The sequence below is a fragment of the Brachyistius frenatus genome, unplaced genomic scaffold (assembly GCF_029030835.1).
Source record: "Brachyistius frenatus isolate BFR_SWC_R1_liver_20210118 unplaced genomic scaffold, ASM2903083v1 Contig_144, whole genome shotgun sequence".
Classification (NCBI taxonomy): Eukaryota; Metazoa; Chordata; class Actinopteri; family Embiotocidae; genus Brachyistius; species Brachyistius frenatus.
Window position 1 is genome coordinate 78361 of NW_027210743.1, and position 27782 is coordinate 106142.

Sequence of the window (27782 nt, forward strand, 5' to 3'; positions counted from 1 at the left end):
TGCATTATCGTTTGATAATTTTCCAATTAGACAAGGTCTTCACAAGTCTTATCTTAGAGCATGTCTCAACTGAATACAGTTCTCTTGGAATTAATTAGAGTTCTGGCAAGAAATATTGAGCTTCCATAAGTGATTGACTATATACTGTAAGGTTTAAACTTTGGCAGATGACTGGGACAAATATCACCTGCAGTGTCAAGCAGTAGGTGATGTAAATCAATGAATGATTTCCTCCCGTTCATGTCAGCAGTTTCCCTTAAGAGATCGTATTTAATTGCTTTCTGCCAGTTCAGCTGATATGATGTAAAAGTGTGTTTCTTACAAAGTGGAGAAACACTTAAATACAACTTTTCCGTATTTTGTTTAATAAGAATGGATGCTTCTATATCAAAACAGGGACCTTATATTGCTGAGTGGATTTAAGTTAGAGACCTTTACAAGGTGGGATGACCCCTAAAATTGAAACTTGCGTGTGTTTGTGTAATACTATATCTTACTGTTTCAAGTAGTGGCTTCGAGCCAGGTGTGCCAGTTCCTGAACTAATCAAGCTGACTGGTCCTGCACCGTCAGCAGTCAGCAACCTCATTCAGCCTCCAGCCTCACACTATTCAAGCTCCAGGCTGAACAAACATTACAGAAACTCTGCTGTAATGCTGGGCTAAGACTGATGGAGGAGATAACCTGTCCTGGTCTGAAGAAAAAAAATAATAATAAATAATTTATGAACTGGCCAGGAGTGTCAAGTGTTGTAACGTTGAAGAGTATTCAGCCAACTCTTTGCTGTGAAGTTCAAAGCTTGGATCCATCAGCTTCTATAATTTAGGCAAACCTCTGATCACTACATGTAAAGTAACCTGGGAATGTGTTGGCCACAAAACAATAATTAATTAGCTACTGCCATTTTTTTTCATCACCTTCATAACAATTATACTCAAAATATTCCTTGTTATGATTTTAAAAGAAAATTAAAAAAAATTTAAAAAAAATCACAGGACTAAGTCACTGAAACATCGTGTATCTTGTGATTGTGCTGTCTTGTTTCAGTTTTGGTGGATAATTAAGTCTGCATTACTCGATCTGAAAAAACCAACAAATTGACAGGTTACGAGTTTGCCATTGTGCTTTACAACACATTTGTTGGTAATGACAACGTCTAAGAAGTGAGACCTAACAAATTACCTCGAGTAATAAACGTGATTTACGATGGATTCCTCTGCAGGCGAACCGCTCATCTATGCGTCCCAGGACACCGTCCTATGGGAGGGAAGAGGCGGAGGAGGAGGACAGAGGGAGGGAGTGATGGGGAGAGGGAGAAATTGAATGAGAGGGACAGGGCGAAACTGAGAGGAGCCACCACAACAAAACTTCTCCAACAGCCAACCAAGTGGAACTACAGATTGGTTTCTCTTCTTTTCTCCACGCATGGCTGCCTAGTCCCAACAAACAGAACTTCTACGGTGTAAAGTTGTGGAAGCAGACGGGGGTTCCCGCTTTGAAAGATGGACCATTTAATAAGGACCAGGTTGCGCAGGAGAGTGCCACTATTTCTTTTTATTCTGCTTCACGTCACGACGAATCAAGCCGGTAAAGTATCAAGTAAATAATACAGATGCCCGGGTGGCAGTTTATAAGTAAAAAAAAAAAGTCGACGCAGTGCCTTCTGTAACCTGATCAAAGCACTGTCTCTTCTTTCTGAGTTTACTTGACTTTTTTCATGCACCTTCATGCATCCCTCGGCCCCCTGCCAACACGAAGTTATTAGCGCAAAGGCATAATCTTTCCACTCTGTCTTTTCAGGTTCGTTTCAGATGCTGGTGTGTATAGCTGATATCTGTGATTTGAATCTGTGCGAATGTTTTTGGTGATGCTGCTACTTGTCCAACGGAGTCGCTTCAGGCTTGGATTAAAATTGTAATCTGGCTCAAATTACTTTAAGAAGTTGTCGGAACGTTTCAGAAGTCTGCAAATTTATTATATAAGTTTTGCATATGCATCGCTACATAACAATTATTCGTGTCATTGCACAGTGGGCACATTTTGATTGACTCAGCTTTTTTGCTCCAGTTGTATTAATTCAATATTCACATCTTTCCAAGGTTTTGATTTGAGTGTGTCCTTCCTGCAGCAGGTGTGCCATCTCAGGAAAGATCTCAGGAGACCATGATGTCATGTTTGAGTTTGCTTGTGACCGGCGTCGGTTTACTGTGAAAAGGTTTAACGTTGGCTTGAGAAAGAGGTGAATGGCTGAACACTGAAATAACTGAGTAGATTAAAATTCCTGTCATGGATCTGTTTAATGTGCCCTCTGCTCACAGAGGTCTTAAGTGAAGGCGCTTAGCACTAACACTCCTACTGCCTTAGTCATAATTATTCTGGCACACTTAAATATTTGACATGTTTTACTGCAGGCTGCTGCCTCTGCTCATGTTCTACACAGTAACTTAAGTGACCCATTACACTACATGTAGAAGTGGACTGATTCGACTCATTTTCCAATAATCCACCTGCAAGGAGGAAACTTCTGGTCTCAACATCGGCCCAGGCATCCACATTCAATTCGAGTGCAGCCATTTCAAGACTTCCTTGTTGCCAATATGGCCAGTAACAAGCAGTTACAGTTTGTCATTTGCCCCCCATGCTATCTGTCACCCACACAGGTCTCCATGCCCTATGGCCATGTCAGAGTAACTGGTGCAGACTACTTCCTTGCAGGTGCTGCAGTTAATTGACTCCGTGATGGAGTGACATGCCGCAACAGCAGGAGTTAGCCCTGTGGTCATCAGAAGTACTTAATAATATTTCATTTTCACTCGTGGCTTTCCACATGCACCCACTTTGTGGCTGCCAGGATTTGTTGGAATTCATTGGCTCAAACACTGTAAAACGATGGCAGGAGGAAGTGAGCTAACCGACCTAATCACATTCAAGTGGCACAGTGGCCACAATGTCTAATGTCGTCTTAATGACGGCCTGTGAAGTGAGGGGCTCAGATGATTTAAAAGTGCACGGGACATATAGCGGTGCTGATATGGCAGTCTCAGATCTGCACATGTGGTTGATAATACGTTTGTGTCTCTGAGTCTGTGAATATTTGCATGCATATGTGTGTGTGTGTTACAGTGAAAGAATGTTTTCCCATATGCTTTCTATGTGTGTGTTCGACAGAGATGAGAGAGCACTTTGTAGTCATGTTTACAGGAAGTGAGACATTCTTGCACACGTGCACAGTTAGTTTCACTTAGAATCCTTTGTTCTTCTGCCTCAACACATTTTCATTCAGTTTTCTTTTCTTTTTCTGTTCCATTCAAAGCGGAGGAATGTTTGTTTTCATTTTATAGGCCTTATCTCTCTGTTCACATCATCTCCCTCCTCCTGCATGTACCCGGCCTCATCCTCAACTGGTTCTGTGACGGGGGAAATTGTGCATACAGCCCCCTCACTGTGTCCCGTTTGATCCCGTCTTGCCAATCCTGCACCAGACTCCCAAAGGAAGACAGCAAGCCTTGTTCGCCTTTGATCCCACAACAAATTAGTGGCAAATGAAAACAAATGAAATAGGCAGATGAATTTAGCAGAGTAGAGAATAGGAAAAAAGGAACATTACAGCTCTAGTGTCTTCTTTTGTTATGAGAGTTTGTGTTATTCTAATGGTAATGTTAAACATCTAAAGCGTCAGATATGCTGATGTCTGTCCCTAGTTGCTGTTATTGCAACTGTCATATCAGACTGCTTCTTAAACTGTTTGATGAGGTAAAACTGTTTGGAATCCCCCCAAGTCTTTAATATGTAGAAATGATGCTCAAACACTTTTAGGCACCAGACTGCAATCTATAGTATTCAACACACATCTGGCTTGCAGAAACCCCCCTTCCCCTCAGGCTCCTACGGCTTTATGTTTCTGATCACTTAGTGCTCTCAGCAGCTTTCTGTAGGACCACTTTGAGATTCTTCCCGTGGAATTGCAATGAGCAGACATCAGAGGAGTGGACTTCTTTGCAACGTCCCCTTCCATGTCATCTTTAGCACGTGTTTATGAGCCTCACAAAAGTTTTATCATAGTCGTCCATCCTATGCACATCCACCAAAGCTATCTCTAGACTCTTGAAATCAATAGCTATCCTCATTTATTAACCTCTCTGAGCCACCAAGCATCCTTTGGGATGACTACAAACTACAGTGATCTTGGTCTTAAATTCAGAACCACGGGTTGTTGTGAAATTAAATTAAATTAAATTAAATTAAAAATTACCCTCAGAAGCACAAACTCAAAGGTCATGTGCACAGAATGGTATTAGACATTGTGCGTGAATGTGTGTGCAGCTTATAGTGTTGTGCTTTGATTTTGGCAACTCTGGTTACATTCCCTAATAGCAGCCTCAGTGTTATGTCTGTGAGGCTAAATGATGGCTTGGGGTTGAAACTTGAATGGGCTTGGTCATGTGTGCGTGTGCATGTCATTTATCTGGGTAATCCTCTGTGCCTGAGGTGTGTATGCTTTATATGTCCATTCAAAACGGTGTCTGCACACTTGTATTTGTTGGTGTGATGTGCTATGTTCCAAATTTCTGTGGACCTGCTGTCCCTCCTAGCTCTTTAAGGGAGTTTACCGAATAGAAATTGGGTCAGGCTAGGTTAAGGGCCAATGTTAGGCATGCGGTGGAGATTATAATTAGGGAATGGATTTCCTGCCGTCAAAGAAAATCCTCACAAGTATAGACATACTCGTGTGTGTTTCTGTGTGTGTTTGTGTGGAGCGTCTGTCCAGTTAGGGGCCTTGAGGGGCAGGTGTTTTCTCTGTGGGCCAAGCAGCTTTTGGCCTGTCGACTTATCATGCCGTGAGCAAACATGAGCAGAACAAACTGTGGAGATTAAAGAATGTGGTGTTGATGTGAGTTGGAAGGAAATGTGTGACCAGATTCTAGTAGAATCCTTCGGCTTCAACACCAAAAGGACATGGGCATTGTAGCCTCAACAACAGCACATAGCCACTGACCCACATCCAGCAGATCACTCAGTAAAACGCTAAATCATTTGAATATTTTCAATAGTTATGACTTTTGGTTTTTCACCTATCATACAAATATTAATACTGCGGGAATTACTGGTAATTTGATGTTTCACATTCCACGCTTGAAAGCGATCAAAGACCTAACAACAGGCCCTATTGGTCACTTTTACCATTGCTTTCATTGCCTCTTATTAATATGACTTCCTAATCCATGACTCCTCAGACTGTTAAAAAAACATTCCCTGTATTTATATGCACAACCGCTAACTTGACTTGCTCCTAAATCAGTGATAACTCAAAGAACAGACTCAACCACAAAGCACATTCAGAGCAATAAACATATCTGACTATCAACTTATTGCAAACTTCCAGACCAACTAAACTTTGTCTCAAAAATGTACCTCTGTTACGGATATTTGCAATATTCTTTCCAAGGTTTGAAGTACCTCTGCTTATGAGCAACATATAAAATTCTGAAGAAATTCTGACAATCTCAGAACCCCAGAGTACCAAATTTCCCTCTGTGGATTCCATGTAATTGAGCTACATATAAACAGTGTGTGCAGACTGGTTGTTCCTTCTGGTGTGACTGTGTGCATAGTGACTGTTTCCATCTTATTTGCCTGTGCATGTGTTTAAATTTCCATCAGCTCAGCATGCATTAGCTCTTCTCATCTCATAGTGTTCTTGTTCACACACAATGGTGACCCAGACAAAAGGTCACACCAAATCCTAATTAGATTATAGGGTACTCTTCTCAGAGCCTGGGAGAAAATGTGTTTGTATCAATTTGACCACTTCCACTGAATCTGTCATAATTGTTTCATTATTAGTCACCATTAGGATTGTTTTGTGAAGAAATTCTCTCTCAAAAGTAGTTTTGACAGAGAGTGGAAATTCCAAAAAACTGGTTTTAGAGAGAAAAAGACATCCTTTTAAAATTGATAAAATACTGTCTGTGTATTTCTGCTTGCACATGTTTGGCACATGGTCATGTATTGTCATTGTTATCTATTATAAGATGTGTGCACATCTCCAAACAGTAATTCAAAGTTTAAATGTCTAAATGTCTGTTTAAATGTATTCTTCTCTCAGGGTGTGGCCCAAGATATTGGAAGTTCCCATTGCCCAGATTAATTTTTGGCTTCACTTCTTGTTAAAATTCCCCCAATTCCCAGATGCAACAGATTTTGACAGTGTAGCACTGTGTGTGTGTGTGTGTCTGAGAGAGGGATATTTTCAAGCAAGGCTGGGAGTGTAGGTGGTGTGAGTCATGAAGAATGTCTTCAGAGACATTTGCTTTAGAAGCACAGAGAAGACATTATGTCCATGTATGACTGAAATGATGCTGAGTTGTATGACCGCAGGGCACGGAGAGACTGTGTCAAGCGTCACACAATACAGAGAGGATACACTGTGTGGTGGCCTTTCCAGGGGATAGAGCCCGAGCTGAGAGTTGGTGTGTCAGGAAGTCTGTGCCTGTCACTGTTGGTGGGCAGACATGGTTGTCTCACAGATAACAACACAAGAGGAAGAAAAAGGGGAGCCTGAGAAGAGTGTTATGGTTTAGAATATGTATGTGTTTATGTGATTTATTGTGTACATGCTGTTCAGCACGTTTTAGCTCTGACTGTTCGCCCAAGAATTGCCGGATGTCTGTGAAATCGCTGTATGTTCCAGCTCCCAAATACTCTGACCTTTAAGTGCGTGGAAAACACCCTGAGTCATCAGTCCCGAGAGATTCGATGATGTTATTTCAAATATGTTGAGCCATAACTTTTAAGTGGTGCCGACAGTTTTGTTTATCAGTAACCATACCCGAGTGTTCTCGAGGATGTTGTGCCCTGGATGCTCGGCCACTCTTCCAGAGTCTCACTTGAAGTAACATAATTTGACGGGTGAGGTAAGGACATAATTACTACAAAGCCTAATAAGATGCAAGCAAAACCTGTTCAGACAGTCAGTGCTGCAGGATAGGTAAGGAAGCCGCAGGAATTGGCTTAACTCAAATTGACATAAATGGATCCAAACCAGGGAACAGATCAAATTCTTTCTCTGATTGTTCTATGGATCAAGACTTCACATGGCAACCTTCCACTACTCTGGGCTTTTCTTCTTGATACAATATCAGGGATGGTGAAATAGTGAAATAGAGGATACTCTACAGGGACATTATTGTATTTCATTGGGGTCATTCTTGTATCCAACTAGTTAAAACAGCTATTAGGGTTCCATCTTGTTAGGTTTTTCCCACGTCCTATGATTCAGCTTACCAAATTTATCCATCAGTAGTATATTTTACACATGGGTGTGGGGTGTTTATTGTTCTCTGCACATTGAACTGACAGATAATTGGGAAAGCAGTCTCTTTTTTGGGAGAGCTTGTCTTAGATTTCTCCCTGTGGCATTGTTGTGCATTTTGACAGTTCTCTGTTGTTCTGTGAGTGTCAAAGGTCAGCAGTCTCCTGTCAGCCCGTAGCTGAAACGTGTAGAAATGGGCAACAGTTAGCTTTAAAACTTGTAGTGGTGAAGGCAAAAATCTTTTTTTATATGAGATTGAAGGGGTGCACTGACATAGCATCTTTGGATGGTCTGAAATGAAATGATTGTTAATGCTGTTAGCGTGTATAAAGGCCATTTTGTCAGGTGCTGTTCTGGATGGGCTGACTGAAACTCAAGAATCCTGTATAATTAAACCCACGTTGCTTTAGTTGAGAATACAATATTCAGACTGTTCCAAACATCGCTACTTTATGATCTCTCTTGAGCCCTGTGCAGGAGCGTGAATGAGAGACAGATAGAGAGAACTGCATGAATAGATAGAAAGACAGAGAGAGTGAGTGAGAGAGTTTTGAATTCTGACCTTTGACTAAAAAACAAACTTTCAGCATTGCTATCCCAAAGGAAATTGATTTGCAGTCAGGAATCAAACAAGGCCACAGCAGAGCTATAAAGAGCTCACTTGGGATTAAAAAAGGACAGAGACACTCCACCAATCCAGGGAAATACAAACATTAAGGATTAGGTCCCAGACATGATGTAAATTGCAAAGTAAACTTTTGTTAAGAATAACGTCTTTTGACAGAAATGCAGACGCTTTCATATTTAATAAAGATTTAACCTTTTGCTACAAGAGCCCAAGAGTCTTTTGCTTCTGTCTGGTCGGGGCATTCAAGGATGCGGCTCGTCCTTTTGGTGAATTACTAAACGCAAATCTTACAAAGTGCTTCTTGTAACCCATTCGCTTTGATGGTGAATTGAAACAGCAGTGTCAAACTATTTTATTTACTTGACCATATCCAACCCTGAGACAAAAAATATTGATTCAATGAAATTCTCATAAAAACAGTTGCATTATTGCATTGCACACTGAAAATAGATAATTTAAAAAAAAAATCTACTTGTGATACTTGTAAACCAGGTTAGAGTGCAAAAATTTGATAATGTCAATATCCTCATTCTTCATCGAAGTGTGAGTGACCAGGCTGTTATCTTTTAAGGTCGATAGATACTTTATCCCTTGACATTTAATTCTTGGTGTTATGTCATGATAAATAGAGCAGTTATGAAAATGATCCTAAATGACTGTGGGTGGGGGAACATTTATTGGCACCACTTTTACATATAACAGCTCAAGGTTTCGGTTGTTAGAGTCCAGCAACTTCTGTCATTATTTAATTTACATGGCTTATTTATTACTCTCTGTAAATTTCAAGTTTAAATCTTGAGGGCTTGAATACCTTTAGAGCTGTACTTTATATTTTCCATTGTTTGATCCTGGCTATAATTCATAGTTTAACCCATTCACAACCCCGTTGCCACGCTAGGGGACGGGGATGGCGAGCTCTCAAAGCTTTTTTTAATAAACGAAGTCTGCAAATAAATAATGCCATAAAATATAACGCTGTGTTTTTCTGCAAGCCATGTCTGGGCTGCGGTGAACTCTCTCCACATGTTTAATTAACAAGGAGAATAAAAGGCGAGCTCTGTATGAGCAGCAATAGCTACAGGAGGCAATTTGGGTTTAGGATCCTCATTTCAGATGCCTGGAATGCTAAGTGCTGAGTGGCTTGCTTCAGCAGCTGGTGGGAGCACAAATCTCTGATCCTGGCTAATGCTCACGGCAGCACTTTATCAGCAGAACATCTAATAACATGAACAGCAGACTGCAAATAAAGCAGGCTGACTGTAATGTGAGAAACCTTCTCCTGGGAGAAACATCATATCTACAGGGGCAACAGATGTGCTTATTGCAAATAGGCATAATTTGACAATGTATGTATTAGCATACCAAAAAATATCCCTCTCAATTGGTGAGACAGGTTCTCTGGCTTGAAATGAAAATAAAAAAAATAATAAATTAATGTTTCAAGAGTTTTCATGCTTGTCAGAAAAATTGGTTTTGAAGGTTTATTACAAAATGAGCTGGCTTGTTAGGGCTTATGATCTGTGAGAATACATGAATCACTGATGCACTTATGCATGCCAGTGAAGTTTTATCAAATTGGGATACATGAGATGCAGACATATTGTTGCTGGCTGCATGGTGCAGGGTGAGCAGTGTGCAGGTGTCAGCTGTCAGGTGTGCTGCTGGAGGATTATGGGTTAGACTGTGTACCACCCCTATCCTATAATAACACCCACCGAAGCCTGGCCACCTGCCGCCACATCTCAGAGGAGCTCGCCTCTTCCGACTCTGAGGAAGCAGGAAGGCTCCACACTTTAAAACCAGCTTCCAGCCACACTAAACCCTGCTCTTCAGCTCGATAACAACCAGCACTTAACTGAGCTAGACAGAAAAACTGCTTTCTCACTGGCAGAGTTTAAGTGTGCAACTCACAAGTTGAAAAGCATGCTGCTGCCATTTGCTACGAGCTGCCCCCTATCATAAATCATTTTTACAGTTTTGAATAATGCTAGAAACAGGAATAAACACAAAGTAGGAATTCAGTACTTTTAAAGAGACTGAATTGTAGCTATGCACAGATGGTTAATGTTCTCTTTCTTTCCCCAGCTGATCCCATTGATGTTCTGCGAGTTCTGGAGCTGTCAGAGAACATGGAGGGGGTGTCTTTGGAGGCTGGTATCTGCACCAGCAGGAGGGACGTGGAGAAGACGGACTTGGCCTACAAGATCAAAAAGATCCAGCTCAGTGTTCCCACCAAACAGTTCTTCCCTGGTAGTGGACTTTTGTTCAAAAACAGAATAGCCTTTCAATACTTGAGGATTTCCAAAAAAAGCAGAAATCCCTCAAAAGTGTCACATTTGTAAGGGATTCTTCTCTCAGTAAAACCTTAAGAAATATTACTCAGCTCCCTTCACTCCTCCTCCTGGGTACTCGTTTCTTTCATGGGCAATACTTTTCATCATTATTATCTTTACACAGGTCTCACTGGCAGCGGGTGGTGCCTGCATGTTATAAAAATGTCGGCTCCCCGCTGAGCTCTCTCTTGTAAAACTTAACAACTCTCTCTCCTCTCCTCTCCTCTCCTCTCCTCTCCTCTCCTCTCCTCTCCTCTCCTCTCCTCTCCTCTCCTCTCCTCTCCTCTCCTCTCCTCTCCTCTCCTCTCCTCTCCTCTCCTCTCCTCTCCTCTCCTCTCTCCTAGATTCCAGATTTCCTGAGAATTTCTCCCTGATGGCCACCATACGAGCTAACAAGGGCTCCCAGTTCTTCCTGCTGTCAGTGTATGATGACCAAGGGGTGCAGCAGCTCGGGCTCGAAGTGGGTCGATCGCCTGTCTTCCTGTATGAGGACCAGCATGGGCTGCCCACACCACAAATGTACCCCATCTTCAAGAAGATCAACCTGGCTGATGGAAAGTGGGTAGTCTGAGGGCCTATAACTTCTCTATTAGACCAGATGTTACTGCAATTTAACATCCATCATTCTGTTGATTTGACAGCACACAGTAGCTGATGTCTGTGTTCAATAGATCAAATCCACCAGCACTCTGTAATTGATATTGATAAAACTGTGCATTTTATAAATTTCCCAAACCTTGAGTGTCCTTGGAGGGAATTAGAAGGTTGTGGAGTACTTGATGCAATGGTTCGATCTGATCAGAGGAGTTAAAGAAATCAATCCTCCACAGTGTCTAATACTCAGAGGCACCTGTGGTCAGCTCGACTTGCAAGAGGTGTGAAACAGCTCTTTGCGATTCTGATTCTGCTGACATATGTGCTGTATCTTCACAAAATACTTCCGCTACTACATTTTCACAGTACTCCCCCCTTCCCAGGCTTAACTGTCAGTTAATTCTCTCCCCTTGTTCTTTCAGGTGGCACAGGATAGCTTACAGTGTGCAGGACAAGACTGTGACCCTTTACTTGGATTGTCAGAGGGTTGAGACCCTGGATCTGCTGCGAGGGGACGATGCTGTGGTCAGCACTGAGGGGGTCACAGTGTTTGGGACACGGCTGCTGGATGAAGGTGTATTTGAGGTAGGGCTATGTCAAAGTCTAGAAATGTCTGAAAACAGATAATCAAGTGTTTTATCATAATCCTATCCAATCCAACTCTGTTTCTTCACGTACTGTGGCCAGAGAATACAATTATTTCTAAGTTCTTTGTGCATCTCTGTATTGAGGTAGACAAAGGAGGTAAATTAGAGTATGTATTTTGTGAACTCTGAGTGATTAAGTTTAGTTTGTGAAACCATGGGCGATCAAGTTTCACTGGGGTAACATAGTACAATGCATATTAGCAGAATCATCTGACGGGGCACTGAACAAGTCAGCAGCAGGCCAGATGAATAAAGCAATAAGGTTTTGGATTGTTCGCTGTTTGTCAGATTAAATAACCTTTTCATGCTGCACCAATTGTCAAATAGACAAAACCAAAAAGCTTGTATTGTATATAATCTATACAGTATACCTTGGTGTCAGTGAAATGGTCATATTAGCTGACTACAAACTGTATTTGACACTGTGGAACGTTGACCCCTGACTTTAAAGGTACTTACGAAAAGACTTAAATCACAGAGGCCACAGGGTGACAGGGGTCCCTTGTCAATCAAGTGCTGCAGGAACAAAGCAGTGAGGGGAAAAAGGTTAGGTGTTTCAGAGGGAGTGGGGAGGAGGAGACATGCTGTTCAGACATGCCCAGTCTCATCACTTCCATTGCAAAGCCAAGAAATAACACATTCTCTTTGCTTTTTGGATTTATTAGCATACATCTCTTGGCTAGTCCGATTGGCCATCTGTGCATTTGAACATTTAAAACATGCTCGGCTGTGGGAGTTTGTAGTTTGGTCATGACTCATCCTCTTGCAGGACAAATACCTGCTTCTCGTGACTGCTTTTATCACAGAGTAGCAGGCACAGAGACAAAGATACTGCTTAAGTTGTTTCAGGATGCATCTGCCTGAAAGTTCAGATCATTTAATCCATTTAGATATATGTCCCCATGTCTATCAATAAAATGGCGGCAAAAAGAAAAGCAAGAAAAATCAATCTCTCTCTGGGAGTGATTCCAGTCCCTCTTTTTCAGTGCTGTAACCTTTTATTGCCACAAGTCAGTCTTTGTGCTTCCCATGGCAAAGTGCAACCCCTGCTCCATTGTCATTCCCAATGAGGTTCCACTCTAAATCTCTCACCCACAGCATGAAATAGAGATCGGCTCAAGCCCCTTCCTCTGCCATACCCTCGGGGCTCTGTGTCTGCTCGGCAGTGGAGCAAGGGAAAAAAAAAATGGAGAAATATACAGAGGCATAAGATGAGGTATACAGTCAAGTACAGAGGAATTATCATCCTCCCACAGTCTGCAAAAAGAAAGACTGTGTTTAACTTAAGAGAGTGCAGGAGGATGGTTGTTATAACTCCTTATTGGTATAAGTAGAGGTCATCATACCTCTTGATGTTCAGGGGAAACGGATGTGCTTGATCCAGACAAGTGAACACCTACTGCCTTTTGGTACCTCCCTAACCTCATCCACACAATACCTTCACCTTCCCTATGCCCTAATTTAACCTCAGTTGTCCCTCCATGCTGTAAGTCAGTCTCCACTCCCTTCCTGCCTTCCCCTCACAGACACTGACAGGCTCTCCAGTTTTTAAATTACTTTATATCCCACTTCAGTTAAGAAATGTGTCTCCTCGTGTGCTCTGTAAATTTCCCTTTTTAGATGCAAGGGAGACCATTTAATCTTTGTCTTTGCTCCAAAAACACTCCCATGCTCTTATTTACCATTCTATTTGAAGAGTCATGATGATGATACCAAATTTGTGGTGATGACTAATACCCTTCAGACTGTCTGTTCATCAAATCCATCCTTTAGTCAGATTCATGTGCTTGTTGTGGTCATGTGTGGAAGTCTGCACTTAATCTGTTTTAAATCTTTTTTTCTGTAAAAAAAAAAAAAAAAAATCATCTCTAGCTCTTTAGATTTTTTTTTTATCGATAGAAATGATGATAAAAGATTAATTCCATTGTGTGCTGCCACGTGGGCTGCAGCCGCCCCCAGCATCAGTGTTGTACACGTCGGGTGAGGCTGGTGCCATGGGGAGGAAAATTAAGCAGGCTGACCTCTGGGTCGCTGTTCTCAGGCCCTGGTTCTGGGGGAGGAGGCCAGTGTTCCGGACCAGTTCTCCCACCGTGGGAGCTCAGCGTGGGAGCAAGGGGACTGTGGTCAGCCACTAATGTCTCTATTGCTTCCAGATTGCCTACAAATGACTACAGAAGTTTGGTGTTCAAACTCAACACAATGCTTGCGTTTGCAGTAAAACAAACATCAGGTCTGGTGGCGCTCCTTCTTGGCTGCTGTGTGCCCCATGTATGCGCTGCTAACACGCTGACTGCTTAGATAAGATCCAGCCCAGCATTTGTTTGTTAGGAAATTCAGATGCTTTTTGTCTCAATTAGCACATGGAACAAGAAATATTTCTGGCTCGCTGGTACAGACATGTTGAAACAATGTCTTATCAAGCATGCCATTAAAGGGCAGCTTTGTTTGGAGTACTTAGCAATCACATCAGTTTACCCCACACATTGCACAAGCATATTGAATTGGTCAAGGTCCTATTAGGTCATATTTTGCCTCAGTAATAGCTTGTGTCTGATGGTGGTCTGATGTTTTTGGTTAGTTGTGAGCATCTGCTGCACTTTAGGCAAACGAGGAGCATCAAAATGTTGTCTCATTATGTTGAGCTTGTTTGTGACAAACTTTCAGGTGCTCCTTGGCTCACTTATTTTTTTTTTAGAAATTGAGGCGAAAGTCGAAAATTCCTCAGAGAAAGCCTCGTTACTTGTGATTTGGTGAAGTTGTATGACTGCTGGCTAGCTGGCACAACGCACCTTATCACAGGCAGCAGGGGAAAGCAAAGAGGTCACTCTGGAAAACTAATGAGTCTTGACCACCAGAGCCATGTGTGGCCTCATCAAAGATGTTTGTGACCCATCAGAAACATGTGGCTTGAGCTTAGGTGTTTTCCTTTTCCACACATCCTCACATGTCCTCCCAAGATGTCCTTGCCTCAGCCTCAATGGAGAATGGCGGTGCACACATTTTGGGCGACACTTGACTCTGTGTTTCTAGAAGCGAGTGCACCTGCTGGGCAAGGAAAACAGGAAAACTTCACTGTGAAAGCATTGCCTTTGATCTCAAATTGAGATTGGATTAGATTGGATTAACTCCCTGTTGCCGTTCTCCTTCTTTCTGTTGCTCACCTTAGAGCGTAATCATTTCCTTTGCTTGACATTGGCTTTTGGCCAAAACAGGAAGAAAAAAAAGGATAAGTGGATAACAACTCTTTTCATGTTTGACGTATTAAAGCATAAGCAACTGTTTGAACAGTCATTCCCAGGTTTACAGTTTTTTACAGTGCGCAGTGATCGAGACATGCGATACTGATGAAGCACGATTTGAGCTGTATTAGAAGATATGCGACCCAGAGACGGGTAACGGAGAAGTGATATGTTTGGATTTATTTCACCTCTGGCCGCTAAAGCCTAATTAAAGAGTTTACAGTGGGACGATAATTACCACAACATCGAGCAGTTAATCTAACTTAATTTATCACAAATGGCTGCCCAGCTGTCCCTGGACAACATTTCACCTGACAATATGTTTGCAGTAGCCTGTCAGCTACATAGATTCGTATCGCTAATTTAATCACAAACCTTGTCAAACACTGGGCTCTGGGGCTGCCTGCAGTTTGTCTGTACTGAATTACTTTCTGCCTTCAGTCCCACAGAAATTAGCAGTGCAACTCATAATTATTACGTAATTATTTTGTGTGGGTTTTTTTTTATCCATTATTAATCTTATAGAATGTCAAAAAATTCTTACAAATAGCCATTACAATTTATTTGAGCCCAAAAAGTATTTTGTTGTTATTTTTGTCTTAAAATGTAATATTTATTTTATTTTCATATTTAAAGCATTGCGTTGGGTATTTTTCTTGATGAATGACTAAGTAATGAGTCACTTAACATTCTTTTAAATGATAAATCAATTAATTTTCTAGGCTTTTGAGCACTACAGAGAATTATGTAACATATCCTATGGGCAGAAGACAAGAGTGATGTTGAGTGTAAGGCCACTAGAGCCAACCGAGGCTCCTGGCCCAGAGCTGCAGGGTGTAGCAGGGCTGTCTCTGTGCATGTTTGTATATACACTCTGGCTGTGCCTCCAGGGCATGATGGGAAGATAAAGGTCCTGACAAGGAGGCGAGAGAGCTTTTTGACTAATTTCATGTACCCAGTCAGGCCCCTCCTGGAGTTGAGGGAACACAAAGAAGCAATAGTCAGGAGCAATTGTACTAGTAGTAGCAGTTTGATGATGTTTCTGTATTACACTTTGCTTTACATCGAGCTATGCAGCCAGTCTTGTTGTTCTCATTGCATCTGTGGTGTTGTAGTGTATTGTTACATGTTCAGTATTCTGGTCCTTCTAAAAGGCCTATTCACTGTGCAGTAGCAGTTGCTGTATGCTTCTGTCAGTGCTCTAATGAGGTGATTCTTCTCTGTCTGCTTTCTGCTGTCTTTCAGGGAGATATCCAGCAACTACTGATCCTGGAGGACTCCCAGGCTGCCGCCAGCTACTGTGTAAACTACATACCAGATTGTGACTCTGATTTGCCCTACGACAGCAAAGCTCTGGAATTGCAGGAGGTCAGTACTGCCACTGAAGAAGGGGCAATGCCTCATGAAACAAAACGTGAAATTTTGTACAGTTTATACACAGGTAATATGGAGCACAGTTTTAGGTTTCATGTTATAACTGCATTGACATGGTTTGTCTTTTGGTTTGAACACAAAGAACTTTAATTCAGTAAAAGTACAACTATGTCAATAGAGCTATGGGTTCCAAAAGGTTTGAGTGTTTGCAAAAAGAGACTTGAGAGATTAATAGGCCATCAGTCTAAGTAGAAGTGTCTTCTTTCAAATGCAGCCAGCAATGGACAATTTTTAAGGTCAGGTGTACACTCACGCTCACGCACACGCACACACACACACACACACACACACACACACACACACACACACACACACACACACACACACACACACACACACACACACACACACACACACACACACACACACACACACACACACACACACACACACACACACACACACAGCCAGAAGCCTATTACTCAAATGTGATATAATATCTCTTCCTTTTCTCAAAGTGTATATATAAAAAAATTAATCCATCATGGATATATAAATTACTGTATGTTTCTTTGGTGGTGTATGACAAATAGAGATAGAAAGAAGTGAGGCAGCTGCGTGCGTGCGTGCGTGTGTGCGTGTGTGCGGCTTGGTTTCTAGGAATAGAGAGTTTTAACTGAACATTTAGACATCTTCTTTAAGTGTCTATTTTTTGTGCATATGTGCCTCATGAATCCCTCCTCACATGTGTGGATACTTATGTGCGTAGATATGTGTCAGCAAACAACTTGGTGTGCCAGCATAGTTCATTAATACAATGTGAGGACATTTCGATCGTCATCCAGCTGGCTTTGACAGAACTACAGCTGAGCAATGAACTCGGAGTCCGGCACATGTTAACATCTGTCACCCCACTGACCTACTTCCCATCACTCCCCCTTAAATACTGACCTTGTTTACAAGTGGATCTAAATCTCGTCACTGATGACTTTCACAGACTCGGCCCTCAGCATCACTTTCAGCCAGAGTCCATTCACATCACTGACATGCAACGGACATCACTCTGGAGGAGGACACAGCCCATATTTGCTTAGTTGCCAGAGCACATAAAGAATTAGCATCTTTGTAGGATCGTAGACAGGGTGACCTCTGACACAACATGTAAATATGTCTTCCACTTTGACTTAGAGGAAGCAACTCTGTATTTGTTTGTTCCTTCTCATTTCAAGTTTGCTTTAGGTATTACCAGCTCAGTGGGAATCACAGTGGGTGTCTGACCCACAAAGGTTGTCAAAGGACCTGTAACACATTGCTTGACTTTCCTGAAGCAGGCTATTTCCTTTGCTGTGTTTTCATTCACAACAGTGTTTTGTTTTTTTCCCTCCATCCTCCACCTGTGCCCTCATCTTACATTCAAATGTTTTCATAAAAGAGCTCCCAACTTGGGTCTGATGCCTTGATGCAAAGCGACCAGCCAGCTGAACCACAGGAGGTCTCCAAAAAGGACAGGAAAGGCAAAAAGAACAAAAAGAAGCAGGACAAGGGCTCTAAAGGCAAGCGCAAAGGCAAGGGCAAGGGCAAGGGCAAGAGGGGATCCAGAAAGAAAAAACGCGAAGAGGAAAGTCTTGAGGACGGCTTTCTCAGAGTCTCCACAACACGGCCTGAGTATCAATCGCAGGAACCGTTTCAGACCACAGAGCTGCCAGAAATTAAGAGCACCCTACAAACTGTCAATGAAGGGTTCGACAAGACCGTCGAGATGCCCACACATGAACCTGACTTCACAACCGAGGCCCCCACTGTGGTACCTAGCACAATGCCTGTGTCAAAGGTTACAGAGGAGGTAGACAAATTTACCTGTAGACCCTCGATCTCCTCCGACCATCTGCAATTCTAACCAATCACTCCCTTAATACCTCCTAACCATAGAGAGCACCTCTTCCTCCTCTCATCTCTCCAGTTGCTCACCACCACTAACCAGCACCGTCCTAATCATTACCTCTTCCATATCCCTGCCAGAAAACATAAAGAATGCATTCTGATAAAAAGTTGATAGTTTCACTACATGCCTTTTTATGGAGTCCATGCAGACCACACTATACAGTTGTATATCCAAAAAACATGATATGCATGGTTAACACAGTATGCAGACTTAAACAATGAATATTGGGATTGCAGTTCATTCAATATGAATATTTTGCTCGGATGCCAGCTAAATCATTTAAATCACACCACATATGCTATTATGAACATACCACAACAACCGTATATCATTTCTTTTTATTCAAACAATTTTTAACATCCCACAGCAATAAACATGTCATATTTTTTGTATGTCTCCTTGATGTTTAGTCCTATTTCATTTGCCAAGTAAACACATTTTTCATGCTCATGCTGTGTCTGTAGCTGCTGCAGTCTCTGCCATGCTGTTACATGAATCCGATGTAGTCCATTTGCTAATTACACTGCAGCATTGTAATTAACTGCACACCTGTCAGCCTGTGTTCCGGATAACCAACACATTCTCATAAAATCCACCTGTTTTGCTAACATTCATATTGTACATTAGAAAATGTGCTTTTACTCGGAGGCACTGTGTGCCACAGAGAAGCGCTCAGTGTCCCCTGGTTCATTTTTGCTATGATTCACTTAAGTCCGTGTGTTGGCCTGCAGAAGGACACGGCAGTGAAGAAGCCGGTGGTGGAGGAGTATGCAGATGACCTTTACTCAGACCTCTATGATGATCTCTCAGTTTCCACAGTAACAGTGGGTCCGAATGTTACTGAATATGAGGTAGGTTAAACGCTAATTTAAGACTTGTCTTCACCTCAGAACAGAAACAGAGAGGTATTTTGGTTTTCGCTACACTTGTTACGGCTGGAGTTATGATTCTCTTACAGGTTTTTGAATATGATGATTTCAAGAATGACACACAGGCAGAGTACGAAGAGTATGAAGTGTACGACAACGGCTATGACTTTGCCGAGCGGGAGAGAGCAGAGACGTGGGAAGGAGAGGTAAGTCTCAAGGTGAACTCGTACATCAAGGGAGTGGTCATGTTTTCAATTGCCTGTGTCAAGTGATTCCTGACCATCTGCATCTTTTCATCCATTTGTCCTCCTCAGGCTAACGTCAGAGGAGAGAAAGGCCAGAAGGGAGAGCACGCTATTATTGAACCGGTGAGCAGCTAGAAGCATTTAATGAATAGTTTAGTAGCTTCAGTTATGAGCACAGGACTGGATTGATCATTTCCTAATGTACATTATATCCTCTCTGTGCTTGTTTTTAGGGTACATTAGTGAAAGGACCCCCAGGCCCACCAGGGCCAGAGGTAAGCCAATTCAGTCTGAACTGTCCAGATGTTTGGTTGTTTGCCATCAAGATGAGACTGTAGCTTCTTTGGAGACTTCTTTCAGGAAAGAACAGCCAAAATACATCCCTGCACCACAGTGATGCCTCTGTGATGATATTTTCGGTTGGTATTTTTGTAACACACCGTGAAGTGACCACTGCATCATTACAAATAAGCAGATAAGAAGATTTCAAAGCTACATAAAGAAAATAAAAAGGGATTATTGTCAAGCATTTGGAGGATTAAAATGTGATTAACATTTCATTTCTAAACTGCAGCGTGGCAGTGTTCCTTGATGCTTGTTTGAGTGCTGTGAACGTTTTCTCCGCAGGGGCTTGCTGGCCCAGCTGGACCAATAGGCCCTCCGGGACCCAGGGGAGATACTGGTGAATTGGTGAGTGTGGCTAATAGGACCTATTCTCACGAGCCAAATGTTGAGTGGGTTGTTTTGACCTCAGTTTGACCTCTTTACCTGAGGGACAGAACTGAAACATATCCTGGTTTGTTGTACGGAACCTGCTGGAATTCAGGGACAGATGTTAACTCAAACACATGTGACCTGATTATCTTATTTTGTGTGTCTGTGTGTGTGTGATGGCTTGAAAAAGTGTTTTTGTCCATGATTCATCACAATGGAACACACTCCATCACAGATGCTCCATTATTTCCTGGTTGTTGCTGGTTTCTATCAATTTGTTTCAGCAAAGATGATGAGGGCAGTTTTTCACCACACAGATCCCTATGGCTTGCAAGCTCCTCACATTCAGTTTCTGTACATATTTTAGTAGCTATTGACAATTCAGATTCTGCACCGATGACAAACATGCAAACCTTTTTAAATTTCTTAGATGAAATTAAATATGATGAAACAATACCTGGCAAATGTTGCTCAATTCAGAAAGCAAGTACAGAAGGAGCAAATGCAAAGAAAAATGATCACTTCATCAATTATATTAAAATAGATAACAAATAAATTTAATCTTGAAACTGAAATGGACTAGAAAAGACATTTTTGGTTTTAACATATCCCTTTTGCTCCCTTTATTCAATAGTAAATCTCATCAGTGTCAGTCAGTCAGTCAAGACAGTGTTTCTCATACATATGCTCTACTTGGCCAGCCCACCCAGATACATAAAATCACTCAGTTTCATTTTAGGTAAATCTTGGAAATCCTATTTCACTACTTTCAATGAAATTTGGCACTGCAGTGACTGGAGGCTCCTCTATGTGCAGCTGGCTACCGAGTGTCTACTGACGTGAGGCGTCAAGGGAACATCGGGGCATTGTAGAGTCTAGCAAAGGCTTTAATGGGAGGCGTTTAGGGAACAGTTGTAAACTGTAGCATGTAGCAATTACTGAACAATGGGGCATTCAGGAATTTTCTGTAAATTGTAGCATCTAGCAAGAGCTTGTATGTGAAAGGTTTAGGGGATACTGGGAAATTGTAGCAACAGAAAACTACATGGGTAACACTCTCCCCCTCCAAATTGTATGACAACTGAATTGGCATAAAAAAAAAAGTGACATTCAGGGACGTGGATAGATAACGAGGCCCAATAGAAAATGAATATTTACAGAATTATTGGAACAGTTTAGTGGAAACACCACGCAAATGTTAACCTCAGAGGTTTACTTAAGTTATTTATGAAACATATGTTTTAATACATTCTGCCTTTGTATAAATTTAAACCAGCAGCAGCCTCTAAATCCACCCAAAATGCATCATGCATTAAAAGTATATGCATCTATATACAGATATATATATAGTATCTATATACAGATATATATATAGATACTATGAAGTATATGATTACAACTTGTCGACATATACATCAGCTAATTGTAATTGACATGCACTTTGTTTCATGTTTAGGATATATATTTATGAACAAAAATGTTCACCATTGAGGTAACATAATTGAACACATTTCTAAGGAGGTTTTTCTCAGAAAAGTCAGTTACTTGACAAGAGTCAGTGCCAGGGAAACTACCACTGATTCATAAAAATATTTCACACTCTGAAATCCTTTTGCCTCAATGCAACATTAACTGACTTCTTGAGATATTTGCAGCGTGTAAACAGAAGATAACGTGGTGGGTTTGAGAGGCATGCTGTAGAAATATAGCAAAGGTTGTTTTTGCAAAGATGCAGTCATGTTTTCTTCCATTTAGCCTCTAGGTCTCTCTCCGTCTCACACACACGCACACGCACACGCACACACACGCACGCACACACACACACACACACACACACACACACACACACACACACACACACACACACACACACACACACACACACACACACACACACACACACACACACACACACACACACACACACACACAGTACATAGTACACAGTGACTTACATTATATTAAATTCTCTTAATATATATATATATATATATATATCTTCGTATTTACATTATTGCTTTTGTCCCTAAATAGATGATGGGTCCCCAGAACATGTTCAATACAATTACACACTCACACTATCAAGGTAACCGATGCCTATCCTATTTCCTGTCCTCTCTTTTTAGGGTCCCCCAGGACGTCCTGGTCTAGCTGGGGTTGATGGGATTACAGGTCCCCCAGGAACCCTGTTGATGCTACCAGTAAGACCTTAAAACACACTTACACATGCTCATGCACATGCAAACACAAACAGAGCACACTTTTTGGTTTCTCGTGTTGTGTAGTGGCATGGCCACAAGGGGGGGCTGTGTGATTGAACTTCACTTACATTTGGGGAATCCTGCAGTGGGACCTGACTGCTCCTTTCCATTTCTACCAGTTCCAGTATGGTGGTCATTCCCAGAAGGGACCAGTGGTGTCACCGCAGGAGGCGCAAGCACAGGCGATCCTGCAACAAGCAAAGGTTCACTTTACAGAAACCCATACTTTAACACATGTTTAATATAACATCATTGATGATCACATTTATATTTTATGCTGTAAGAAGACCCTTTTGCTACATATATAAATTCAAAAGGAATCATTTTCAGCTTAAATAAACCCCACAGTTGTGTTTTTATTTCAGCTGTCACTCAAAGGGCCTCCAGGTTCTCTTGGTCTTACAGGTCGACCAGGCCCACTGGTAAGGCACTCCTCTGACCTTGACCGAATCCTCATCTTATGTCAAGGGCTCCTCCAACCTCTAACCTCAACTTCAAATCAGTGTGACCAGCCACAAGATCTCCTTCCCATCCTAACCTCATCATTATTCATACTCAGTATGTTGTAATTGCTTGTGAAATCTTCCCTCAGAGAAGGCAATCTATAAAAATGAACATTTGCTTAAATTAGTAGAATAGATGATTTGTTTTCAGCTCATTTGTATTTGGTTTGTTTGGTGGTATATTTCAGTGTATTGCCCCTCTTCATCATGTGCATAATGGCCTTTTGTTTTTATTTGGTAGGGTGTTCCAGGTCCCTCTGGGCTCAAAGGAGACCATGGAGACAGTGGCCCTTCTGTAAGACCAGGCATCATTTCTGCCTCATTACTTGCTTCCGTCATACCAGTCTTTTTTGTCACAATATTGATTTCCTTTTGTCCTCTTGCCTTCTTTTTTACACCTTTTCCCATCTGTCTTGCTCTCCTCATTTCTCATGTAGGGGACGCGTGGGCTGCCAGGCCCTCCTGGAATTAATGGAAAGCCAGGCAAGAGGGTGAGATATCTTGAGTATTGCAGGTTTCCACGCTGCAAACCTTTCTCTCTCTGTATCTTGTGTTAAAGGCATGCAGTGCCTGATAAACTGTAAAGCACAGCCTGTTTTACATTGTGTCTCACAGGGGCGAGCGGGAGTGGACGGAGGTCGTGGAGCTCCGGGTGAAACAGGCTCGAAGGTAAGCTCATTGAGACCTCGCTGCGCTGCACAGCAATAGCAATAATCTCATCTAATTGAGCTGCACCAACAACCCATTGATTTTTTTGTTCAAGCAAAGTATTCACATCCTCACTGCATTTAAGTTGGTATGTGTGTGAATGCTGGAATACTACATTTGCCAGCACAATATCTCCCATGTTTTGGCAGCAAGGTCTCATACAATAACAAACTATCTCCACTTGCAAGTGTAAGCCTTCAGGTATCAAGCAGCCCCCAGCTTATTATACGTATTGACAACGAGGCAACTCAATACATAATAGCTGCAGGAAGAGCTTAGTAAATAAATCAGTCTCCCCTGATGCTGGGTCTGACAGAACAGCGGAGTCTTTATCAGTCAAAGCAGCATTTTAGCAGACCTACAGCTAATCTGAAAGCTCCCTCTCCCCAAAACACACTTGGAGCAGATGGGAGGCTCTGCCAGGGGAGACTTTCACTACAATTCTGCTAATGTTTACACATTACCGTATGTTTGTGTGTGTGTGTGTGTGTGTGTGTGTGTGTGTGTGTGTGTGTGTGTGTGTGTGTGTGTGTGTGTGTGTGTGTGTGTGTTTCAGGGTTTAATGCACTTGCTTCTCTCTTACTTCTCAGGGTGACAGGGGTTTTGACGGCCTGCCAGGTCTCCCAGGAAACAAGGGACACGGAGTGAGTTAAATGTGGTATAACTTGACATTGTCAACACATTTATTTAGGCATTCAGACACTAACACGCTAACATGGCATGCATGGATACCTTATACGTCATTTGGCAGATGTTTATTTGCATTTTATGATCATGATGATTGCTGTGATTTCTGTGATGAGAGCGTACACTAAAAAGCATCTGCTTGATTCTGCTTTGCTATAAAGAGATCAGCCCTAAATATCTGGAGGGTTGTGGCTAATGCATTTATCTTGTAGGGGGACAGAGGAAAGCCTGGTCCTCATGGGCCTGTTGGAGAGTCGGGAGAGAAGGTGAGTGCACGGTACTTTCCAAAAGTCCCTTGCAACAAACAATGCACATAAACACATCCTGCAGCGGTGCTTTGTTTTTCACATTTTTTCCATCACGCAAGGTTAAAAGGGAAATCCTTTCCAGATCAACGAATGAACTCCATAAGACATTTAGATGGTAAAGCACCACAGATCTAAGTAGGTTTTGGTGAAATTAAGTCATAAACTGCTGCATATTTCATTCTGCTCTAATTTGCTGGAGTTCATTCAGTATTAAGGTTTGCAAAAGACATGAAAGCCAGCCAATCCATCCCTGACTCAGAATTGAAAATATGAAAGATCTGTGAGGATCATATCAATCTATGCAGGCAGGCGGGAGACGTTTGAGAGTGGCGGTCTATTAGTCTTTGCTCGGAGATAGTTGAGCCTTATCTGTCAGGCAGTGAATTTCTTTAATGATCTATTTTCACAGATTATGTCTGTGGGGATATAAATGAAGCCATGCCTGAGGTTAAATCTGAGAGTTGCACGATATCTATGTTTTGATGCTGTTTCCTTCTTATTTATTTTAGGGATCGGATGGACCAGTGGGGCCAAGAGGGCAACCTGGAGAACCTGTGAGTTCCTTCCAGATGCTTCCAGATGTGGCTACATCTGGAAGGATATCATTTTTATTTCAGACTTAACACACATCACAGCTCACTTCTGAATAAAAATATAATTTTTTTCATTGTGCCTCTACATGAAAAATACTTTTTTCATTTCATCTAGTCTATGCTTTGGCTCTTCAGAAATATAGAATATGAAATATAGAATGTAAAAATCCTTTTCTCGGTGCAGAATAAGTCATTCCCACCACAAACCCTGAGGGGATTGTAGGTGATCACTGGATTTAAGCTCTCCCTGAAGTTTCAGCCAAAATCATACAACAGAATTTACACATCTGCTGCTCATACTGTATGTTTTGCTCATGTAATAAAGACAATGAACAATATTATACAGTGCACAACAGCTGTAAAAAAGAAAAAAAAAACTAGGATAGTCACACGTCACACTGCCTGAGTTTTCATCCTAGCATTAAGAGAGAAAAGGTCACTGGAGAAAGGCATACATCTCGGATACAATGCTGTACTTTCTCGTTTATTTAAATGCTGCCATTGCGATTCTACCGGGGAAGTACATTTGAAGTACTGAAAGACCACAAAGACATTAACAGCCCCACTGAGGAAGCTGTTGTCGTTACCGTGTGTCTACAGTGAATCGGTTATGACTCACACTCTATCTTTCTCCCAGTTGGCGGGGTTCGGGCTCAGCAGGGGTCTGTCCCTCCAAATGGATCACCCACTGCAGGAAGAAATATAGTTGCCATAAGACATGTTAGGAAAACTGTGTTAAACTACAAAGATGCAGGAAAGGAGCGGAGTTAGCTCTTTTGATGTGCGAGAGGGAGTGGAGGGAAAAGTGAGACAGAAGGGGAAAAAAAACACAAGACAGAAATTTGGTTTGGTGGTGAATGAGATAAGAGAGATGGAGTGAGCAAAGAGGAAAAAGAGAGTCGGAGAGGGAAGAGATAAAATCCTGGCCTGAATGATTATATTTCCATATCAATCACTTCCCAGGAGATCACAGATGTGGCTTTGAAACAGGTGGCTTGGCCAGCCTACAAAGAGGGAGGCTGACAAAAACAGAGCGCACAAACACACTCACGCATACGGGCGAGCGCAATCTCCGCGGCAAGCACATACAAAACAGATGCATGCACACACACATTAAATATCTGCCCGTTTTTCACTCTCTCCCTGTCCTTAGTTTTGATTTATGATTTAGTATTCCACACTCATTCAGTCTCATCATGAATGCAGGTTAGCTGCTGAGTATTTGTTGTGTTTTCTCTCCAGGGTTCTCGAGGTCTTGTTGGGCCAAGGGGGACAGCCGGCCCACCTGGCCAACCGGTAAGTCAACATCACCTTGATTACAGGATCAGAGCGATTCAGTCTCTTCAACTCTATAAAAGGCTCCCCAGTGCATGGAATCATCAATATGCTTCTGAGGATAAACAAGAAAAACATTGAACTGCCTTTTTCTTTTCCTCATTATTTTCATCTGTGTGTATTTTTGTCAGGGCATTCGAGGAATTGATGGAGTACAAGGTTCAAAGGGCAACCTGGTCAGTCCTGCTACCTTCACCTTCACATTATCTCATAACTGCCATTATATATCAGAGGTTAAAATCATTTTGTGAAAATGTGTGTGTGCCTTTTTTTTAACAGTTATTATTTTACAAAGAAAAATCAGCCAGAAAGACTTAGTGTGACCGTCTGATGAACCTGTTGACCACTCATGTGATTTAAGCTTATGTCAAAGACCATGTGGAGACAGAGTGTGTAACCAGCAGCGTTTCTTGTTCTCAGGGTCCATCAGGAGAGATAGGGCCACCTGGTCAACAGGGGAATCCAGGAGCACAGGTAATGTACCAACACAGGAAAGCCCACCTGTCACTACGAGAGTTAATCAACTCATTACGCATCCTATAAATGTATTTATATAAATACAGACAGATTTCAATCTGCATAATCAATCACCAGTTATAGGTACTCATTTCTTATGGTTGTAGCGTAATAACTTCTTTCCTGTTTATATATGTTTTTACTCACCTTTTCTCTAGGTTGAACATTTTGTTCATTTTGGGCTCGTAAAACATTAGTAAACCATTTGCATGACACTGAAATGTATTCAAAATAAAAGTCCGTTCTTATTAGCTCATGAAATCACTGCTTTTCACAATATAAGCACACAGCAACAAAATGTAATATAAAAATGGTGTCAGAAACATTGGAGTCATCTTACGAAGAGTAAATCATATTTTTTGGCATGTCAATAATAGTAATGATACATCTGCCCATACATATTGTTTATGACTATTACATACACACACACACACACACACACACACACACACACACACACACACACACACACACACACACACACACACACACACACACACACACACACACACACACACACACACACACACACACACACACACACACACAGACTCAAGCAAAATCTAGGCTCTCAGCCGTCTCCTAATCTTGTGACACTTAACCTGATTGATGCTTTGTTTGGGTTCAGGGCTTGCATGGTCCTCAGGGTCACATTGGACTGCCAGGAGAGAAGGTAGGTAGCATGTCTCTCACTTAATTTTAGAATTAAAGCTGTGAACTTGTGACCCCTGTCATCACATATCCAGGGGAGGCAGGGTGCGCAGGACAGCACGACCCAGCCACTTCTGGCTCCCATTCAGACAAGACGGAGCTAGACAGGAAATCAATACTCAAGAAACACATGCAAGCATAACAGACACTAACAGCCTGATAAAAGAAATAAAAGATGGACTTAGTCACAAATACAATATGTAGCAGGGAAGTCAGAAATGTGTTCTCTTAGGGACGAGTTGAGGTGTCATGTATTTGAAGCTCA

The 27782-nt window shown here is 41.9% G+C and overlaps 1 protein-coding gene across 2 annotated transcripts in view; it reads left to right on the forward strand.

Moving 5' to 3' along the window:
* Positions 1-1353: 1353 nt before the first annotated feature.
* col5a3a (collagen, type V, alpha 3a) overlaps positions 1354-27782 on the forward strand; it is a 46229-nt gene continuing 19800 nt past the window's right edge. Inside the window, exons 1-24 of one of the 2 annotated variants that reach the window (XM_069715511.1) lie at positions 1354-1585; positions 10024-10188; positions 10616-10829; positions 11288-11450; positions 15997-16119; positions 17558-17968; positions 18799-18918; positions 19026-19142; positions 19251-19304; positions 19415-19456; positions 19809-19871; positions 22022-22096; positions 22276-22359; positions 22522-22578; positions 22901-22954; positions 23097-23150; positions 23275-23328; positions 23958-24011; positions 24267-24320; positions 24872-24916; positions 26198-26251; positions 26422-26466; positions 26711-26764; positions 27435-27479. In XM_069715511.1, the coding sequence (XP_069571612.1) occupies positions 1501-1585; positions 10024-10188; positions 10616-10829; positions 11288-11450; positions 15997-16119; positions 17558-17968; positions 18799-18918; positions 19026-19142; positions 19251-19304; positions 19415-19456; positions 19809-19871; positions 22022-22096; positions 22276-22359; positions 22522-22578; positions 22901-22954; positions 23097-23150; positions 23275-23328; positions 23958-24011; positions 24267-24320; positions 24872-24916; positions 26198-26251; positions 26422-26466; positions 26711-26764; positions 27435-27479 (2286 nt within the window). In that variant the 5' untranslated portion in view covers positions 1354-1500. The remainder of the gene's footprint in view (positions 1586-10023; positions 10189-10615; positions 10830-11287; positions 11451-15996; positions 16120-17557; positions 17969-18798; positions 18919-19025; positions 19143-19250; positions 19305-19414; positions 19457-19808; positions 19872-22021; positions 22097-22275; positions 22360-22521; positions 22579-22900; positions 22955-23096; positions 23151-23274; positions 23329-23957; positions 24012-24266; positions 24321-24871; positions 24917-26197; positions 26252-26421; positions 26467-26710; positions 26765-27434; positions 27480-27782) is intronic. The other variant, XM_069715512.1, reaches the window with a different exon arrangement.